General features: G+C 36.1%; 1 protein-coding gene across 1 annotated transcript; it reads right to left on the bottom strand.

Annotated features, from left to right (window-relative positions):
- Nucleotides 1-6362: 6362 nt before the first annotated feature.
- Nucleotides 6363-7773, bottom strand: PKIG (cAMP-dependent protein kinase inhibitor gamma). Its single transcript, XM_063297122.1, has 2 exons — nt 7575-7773; nt 6363-6776 (listed from the first exon to the last, which is right to left on the bottom strand). Exons 1-2 carry the CDS (start codon nt 7720-7722, stop codon nt 6697-6699), a joined length of 228 nt encoding a protein of 75 aa, XP_063153192.1. The 5' UTR covers nt 7723-7773; the 3' UTR covers nt 6363-6696.
- Nucleotides 7774-7985: the final 212 nt, after the last annotated feature.

Genomic DNA, 7985 nt, shown 5'->3' with positions numbered 1-7985 from the left:
TGCTTCAGTTTAATTGGACTATGAGTAAGGCTGTAACCAAATACCTTATATGTACTATAATGAAATAATTCAGTACCAAATGCAAAGCTAAAGCCAAGAATTCTCCTTCCCAAATAAATGTGCTGGATGCTTTTAGCAATTGTAACTTTTTATTTTGCACATTTAATTTTTTTTTTAAAAACTATCCATGAAGTCCCCATTTATCTGCTCAGGAACTTAGATCCAAGTTTTTATATTACAGTATGGAAGTCTTGTACGTTCAAGGATTAAGCTAGTATACCATAAAATTTGCCTCTTAGATTGATTTACATTCTTTGTTGTAGAACACCCCAAATAAAAGGTCTAAGTGCTTGGATTTCAGTTTAGTATTATGTGCAAATTGTACTGTTACGTGTTTCTCTATCCCTTACAAGTAGCAGCAACATGAAGCTGGGGGTGGGAAGTCATTGCAACATCAAGGCACAGTTATTTCTAATAATGAAGAGAGGGTGATAGCTAAACACTCAACTGCCATTTTCAGGAGCAGCTGCACACTTAAGAGTAATCTGCTTAATTTTTCTTTTTTTCTCAGTCAACAAAATAGGGCTTTATTTACTGTCTGGGTTCCACATTTCTAGACTTGAGTACTTGTGCATGTGCTTGGGACATTATGAAAGTGTAGTGAATAAATGAATAATTCATAGAGGTTACTTAAAAAGTTAAGCCAAGTTTTTGGGGGAAAAATGAAAGTAGGAATCTAATAGTGCTGCCAGATCTTAAAACATTTAATATGGAATACTTTCCTATCACTCAACAAGATTGAGGCCTTTCGTGTTCTTCTCACAAGTGGCTCTATATCTTTAGTTAGTGGTTCTTGTGATCTGTTAGAGCTTGTCTCCAGACACAAACTGTCACTGACACTGTATTACTTATTTTGTCTATAGAAATGGTTGTGGTTTGGTTTGATAATATGTTTTTAAACTTTGCGATTAATGCTGAGAAACTCATACATGTTTGTGGTACCATGCTGTGGGCGACTATAAAGGCAGTTTTAAACATCAAAAGTTTACCTCTGAAGTATAGTTTTTACATTAGTGTCAAATGTGTGTGGAGGTGTAGGCTTAGTTTTGTATACAACCTATTTCGAAAACAGCAAGCCAGTAAATAGTGGCTTATATTAATGTTAAATAAATATGGTCTTAATGTCAATGGACACATCATCTGTATTCAGAATTATGTAAAGGAATTGTTTTAATAGTTTTGTAGTGCCAGTAAAAACTTACCCTGCTTGTAAATGGTTCTAATGTTGTGATCCATGTTCTTGCTGTATAACACAATATATCTTCAGAATTCTTTCTGAGGAAATAGCTGGCATTCTGAAGGGCAAACTATACTGTAACTCTTCATTTAATGAAATAAAGTCCATTTTCACTTACATGTATGTTTCATTTTTGTCTCTGGCATATCAGAAAAACATCCAAGCCAAAATCAGCTATGATTCTATAAATAAATACAATAATTAAACATGAAAAAACATTAAATGAAAAGGAGGATGTGGTAGTCCATCTTGGTTTCAATTTTCAATAGAAAATAAGTGGATGTTTCATAGTTTTTTAGCAAAACAAGAAGCAAAAAAAGTCTTCATTAAGCTAGAAAGGGCCTAAATTTTTAGTATTGCCCTCATAGTGATGTTATCATCATGTCACATTGGGTCCTTAGAAGGCCATTTGATTTTTACAAAATGGAGAAATGGTTCCACAAAAGTGAAAGAGGTAATAGTTGGTCTGGTTTTAGGAAAAATGGAACTTGCTTTACACTGTCTTGATTGGTCTAAAGTAGCATCTGAAACTATATATTCTTTTATTTTTCTGGAGCTATATATGCAAGTCATAATCTGCCATCTTTTAATGATTAGACCATAGGAGAAATGTGGATGTTATTACTGTATATCTCATACAATAATGGTTGCAGTTAATTCAACAGGAGCTTTGTATTATAGGTTGTTGTTTAGTAATCCTGGTGAAATTTTATGCTGACATATTCAAGTGTAACTTTCAAGCAGCTCTTCTAGATTACAAGTCCTAAATTTAGGATATATCCTGTAATGTTACAGTTACCAGGGAACATTACACTGACTCTGTCCCTTTTGGGGTGTATGCAAAAAGTAGAGACAAGAAAACAAGACAATTGCTATGTTTCTGAAAACTTGTCCATCCCTTAAATCAGTTGTAATTCTCACAATTTAAAAGCAGTGATATGCAAATTAAGAAAGAAATTAGCATATTTAGCCTGGAAAGAAGACTGATGAGCAACACAATGCCATTCTTGATACATATAGACTATCACAAGACCTGTTCTCTGTTGCCCCAGAGAGGAGAATTAGAGTTGAATTAGCTTAATTTACAAGAGGATGCATTTCAGCTGAATTTTAGGAGAAAACAAATAACTGTGAGGAATGGTGAACTGTCCCTCACTGAAGGTCTTCTGTCATAGTCTAAAGAGTCATCTCCTGAGATATGCTCTTGTCTTGGATTTCCTGATCAAGTAGGGCATTAGGCTAGGTGGTTAGAATACACCTACTAACTTTAGGATGTTTTTCTTACTGCAAAAGATAGAGTGAGAGATCAGATAGTGAAACATAAATCAACTTTTCAAAAGGGCAAAAAAGAGTATCAAGGGATGATAGCCCACTTAGGTGGCAGCCACTAGCCAACCTTGGCTGATCTCAAAAAGCTAAGCAAGGCTGAACCAGGTTAGTACTTGTAAGAGAAGCACTAGGAAATAGCAGGGCTGCAGTTTAGACTGGGAATTTGAAACAATATATTGAAGGTAATGGTCAACCACTTGCCTACTGTTAACTGAGAGTACCTGTAAAGTTTCCAAAAGCAGTGCTCAGAGCTCAAAGGAGATTTTATTTTAAAAGATGATAAAGAGATTGCAGAGAAACTGGATTTGTGGTATCTTCGCGAAAGTGGCTTCCCCCCAAAGGGTCAGACATGACTCAGTGCTTGCACAGGGGAACTTCCACCTTTTTGTTGTTGTTGCAGAAAATGTAGGGCAATTACCCTTGCCTGAGCTGATATTTTCAGCACAATAATTTAAGAAACCAGATTAAAAGGTGGCAATAAGAAGTGACTATATTCACAAAGTAATGTTAATGGTTCCATGACAGCTGGTAGTCTAATCTATGCATTTTAACTGTTCTTCGAATTCGGTTGGCATCTACCTTCCCATAGTTTAAATTATTCTGTTGGGAGAGGCAGAAGGGACATAAGAACAAAAGCAGCATTAAGACATTGCAACACAAGCCCTCGCCCCTTTTATGCATGTGTCATGGCATTGCATGCACATAGAAAAGGAGTGGAGCTGTCAGTGCAATATCACAATACTGCTTTCCTCTTGACAAAAGCAGAAGGCTTCTGCAGATGCCACTGTCTACAATTTGGAAGCACAGTCTTGACCTATCATGTGCCAACCGTTGAAGTATTTCAAGACTGCTACCATAGAGCCCCTCAATCTTTTCAAGGTTAAACATTCTCAGGTTCTTCATCTGTCTTCTGGACTGTTCCTAATACTTTCATCTCCTTATTAACCTTCTCTGAATTTATTCCAATTTCTCTATACTGTATCATTCTTAAACTGAGGTGCCCAGAACAGGACACAGTATTTGAGGTGGGATCTGACTATCACAGAGGAACAATTACTTATTTTGATTTGAAAACTATACTTCTGTTGATGCAGCCTAAAATAACAATTGCTTTTTTTCTGCAGCCACATCAGACTGCTGACTCACACCATTTGTATTCAGACAGTAATCCAAAGTTTTCATATGTAATATTACCCAGTCAGGTGTCGTGCCTCTAAGTCTGTGCATTTGACCCCTGTTTTCTAAATAAATAATTTTGCATGTGTCTCATTAAATTTCATTCTATTATTTTCAGTCCATTTCTCTACCCTAACAAGTTTACTTTGTATTTTATTTCTGACTTCTAGAGCATTAGCTATCTCAACTTTTGTGTCATCTGTAAATCTGATAAGCTTTTCCTCCATTTCCTTATTAAAGTCACAAATAAAAATGTTGAAGACAGAATCTTTTTGCACCCTCCTCTATACTATACCTTAGGCCAATTTGATGAGGAATTACTGATGAGCAGTCTTTGAATACAGGAATTTAATAGGTATTTTGCTTAATGCCTATTTCAAATAAATGAATGGAAAAGGCGTATGAAGATGAAACTATCCAGAATCAACTGTGTCTGAAAAAAGAAGCCCCTGCTTAATTGTTTAATTGAGATTTTTTCTAAAAAATGTATAGATGGATTGGCCCAGGAGACTTTTTGTTGCCTGTTCTCCCAGGGTGGGGTGCTGTCTTAATTTATTCCATGGGTTCCTTTTATGAGGAGTAATGTAAACCCATTGATAGCTTCTCCCGTTAATAGTTATTATATACCTGACTTATAATCCACTTTTACAAAATCCTTCAAGACATCTGTATGTTTAGCAGTAGTGTAAAAGGACAGATATTCCTATGGTTCCGTAACTACCTAATTGTATAACAAAAATTTGAGTGAACGGAGGGTTCTCAAAATGAAGGGAGATGAGAAGTTCCTACAAAGAACTTGTAGGGGCCACTAGTTTTAATTTTTTTTTCAAGTTCTAGATTCAGGGATGGGCAACTGAATATCCACATTTTTTTGATAACACCAATTCTGAGTGGTTTAAAAAAGAATTATAAGCATCTAAAAGATGTGTTCAGATTACGTGAACAGACAATAAAATGCAAATAGGAGGAGGAGAACAAGTATCCTAATTGCATTATACACTGATGTAGTTTAAATTGGCAATATCTAACCACAGGAATCTTAAAATCATGGTGGATAGCTTAATGAAAGCATTGACCCCCATGTGGAACTGCTGATGAATCTTGTATGAAGAGTGAATAGAAAAGGAATATAAAAATAATACTAGAAAAATTACAATGTCTTATATAACTCTGTACTGTGACTACACTTGGAATCCTAGTTGTTCACCCCTCAAAAAGGATATTGTGGAGCTAGGAAAGATACAGATAGCAACTACAATGATTTGTGGTCTGAAGCATTTGATGGCTTTTATTTTTTAAAAAAAGACAAGGGACATGCAACTGTGGGGGAAAGCTAATAGGTTTTTTCCCTTTAAAACTAAAAATCCTGGGGTCATGCATGGAGGTATTTCTTCACACAGTACACAGATTATGGAAAATTGCTACCATAGAATGTACTGGTTTACATAACTTTAAGAAGTAAACGCATTAATGGATGTATCTGTCACTGAATGTTGCACTTGCTGACCAAGGATATTAGTGTCCAGAGAACAACAATGGGAAAGATTGGTCTCATGTATTGTTGCAGCTTCTCATAGGTTTCCCTTTGGGAAACAGGGTGCTGAATTAAATAGGCTCAGTCTGACCAGCAGCGCTTTTATGTGTTTAAATTGTCAATATTCACACTGCTAAAATCATATTGTAGTAAGCTGGCAGTCAAATGTAACTTACCCCAGTCTTCATACAGACCAGCATTCTGATGTTTGAGAACCCTGCCATACTCCATGGATAGACAGGATTGATACTTTGATTTTAAATACTTCTACAGTACATATTCTATTTTTCTATATTTGTTCCTGCAGATTGCCATGCCAATCTTAACATCCCAGAATATATTTTGCAAATAAATTTGTTGTCATGTTATTTTTAATGTCAGATTATAAAACCAGCAGAGCACATCGCAAGCCTACGGAGATAAATGTAGGAAACAGCAAAGTGCATAATACTCAGTTTGAAAAAAAAGTTTATAGCTTTGCATAATATTTACAAGAAGTACTGGAAGAAGGCAATGGCAAAAATGTAAGGATTGTTGCAAGAAAACAGCATGCATGCATCTATGTAGTCACCAGGAGTCAAGCTCAGCTCAAGGGAGATTTTATCTTCACCTTAAAAGAAATGACTGTTAATAGAGGATGCAAATCTATCAGAGTCATCTGAATTGTACAACAAATTTTATGTGTTAGCTTGTGTCACCTTCCCTGTTTTGAAAGCCAAACAAACCAAATGTTCAGTGTACCTGTTCAGAAATGCTGAATCACTTAGTGACACCTATGGGTTAATAACATATAGCAGAAGTGGTGACGTTTCATTGGTATCTGTTTCAATCAGAATATGATGAACTGAACTGGAGCTATTCAAGAGCACTGCTGGTTCAATTATTTAATGAGGTTCATACTGGAGAAATGTTTGGTACATTATATCCTATAATTCCCATGTGCACAGCCTAAAAGATCAACTGTGTCTGGGATCTGATGTATGTATAGTGGGGGACACAACAAGTCATCTAATAAACTACAGGACATAGAAATAAATAGTTTATATTTACTAAGTGAACAAAATGTACCTTATACAATAAAACCTGAAGTACATATTACGGAAATTTTGTTGATCTATATAGAAAATAGCTGCTTAAGCTCCCTGAGTGGCTCAGGTTACCAGAACAGATCTTGTTTTGTAGCATTATAGAAAGAAATAACTTTGGAGGTACCAGTTACTTGCCACACAAAGTGACTATGACATCCTGATGGCCTCTGCAGAGATCTTTAAGTAAAGAACTCCTTGCTGCAGTTTGATTTCTTAGCATGTAGAGGAGTATCAAGGGTTGTTATCCAGTCTTCCACCTTCTGCATCCTAAATCAGAAGGTTGAGCTATCATTCTTCCTCTCGGGAATCATTCCAGGGTCCTTCTCATTAGCAGATTCCTTTCTTTGGTTTTCTGCCAAAAAAAAAAAAGTTATTGTGGAGAAAATATTTTTGATCCAATAAATGCATCCAGTAAAAAAATTGAACCTTAGTGTTGTTTGTCTATAATTATCTGCACTGGGAGAATCATTTTATTTCAGACTGGCTAGTTCAGTATGGGACTTCCATGTGCAAAAAAGAGAGAAGTCTTATTTAGAAACTAACATAACTGTGTTTGTGACAAGTATGAAGATTGCATACCGAATTGCCTGCCTGGTGCAAGGTTATGGATCTTTTATATTGTCTAGACAACTTAATAGTGAGCCAGTAGCTGTACAAGTTGTCATATAGGAGTTTATATGCTAATGGGAGAAGTCCAAGACAAGATATGTTAATTTGATTGCTTAGTTTTAAAAGATATTATTTACATATTGGCCATAGGGAAAACCTAATGAAATAAAGAAAAACCAGCAGATTATTATCACAGAGAAGAATAGTCTAGCATTACTCAGAATTTCAAAGAAGGTATGCTGACAAAAGAAACCACGAAGGGATAGAATCTTCCACAGAATAGGCTACAGAAGATACAGCCGGCCCTTTATATAAAAGCAGGAAGGGGTGGCACTGATCCTTGGAATCTGAATGGTTTGCTTAGGAATGTCCCGATAGTCATGATAGTGACATGCTGGCCAATATGATATCGCATAATAGAGTTTGCATAAACGTTCCAACAGGCATAATATGAACTACAAAGAGCATCTACATCTGAGGTTCTTGAATGATACTTGCTGCTTGGGAAGCTGTGAATGATCCTGACCAGAGAACAGCTCACCTCCATCTGTAGAAGAAATAGCCATGGGGTTTGCTAGCTTATCCAATTTAAGGGCAGACGCATCTCCTCGAAGATCATGAATTGCGTTTCTCCGACCAGTCCGATCGCAGCTGATGAAGTCAGAATACGCAGGCTCGGTCTCCATCATATGACTGACATTGTATGTGACAGCATCCCTAGGTAGCAGAGATGTGCAGTAATAAGTAACTGTTAATGGGTATAAGACACATTCTTATTGAAATATATTAATCACATGAAACTACTTACACTAAATAAGTAATTTATTTATACATCTAACAAAAATAAAATCTTGATGGAAGGAAAAAGGATGAGATGTTTGGCTGTGGTCAGCATTAAATCCTGCATCCCTGTCTTTTCCCTTATGGTATGTTACTACCTGTTTATCAGCTC

This window comes from Candoia aspera, chromosome 3, assembly GCF_035149785.1.
Source record: "Candoia aspera isolate rCanAsp1 chromosome 3, rCanAsp1.hap2, whole genome shotgun sequence".
Classification (NCBI taxonomy): Eukaryota; Metazoa; Chordata; class Lepidosauria; order Squamata; family Boidae; genus Candoia; species Candoia aspera.
This window is presented reverse-complemented; position numbering and strand designations above follow the sequence as displayed.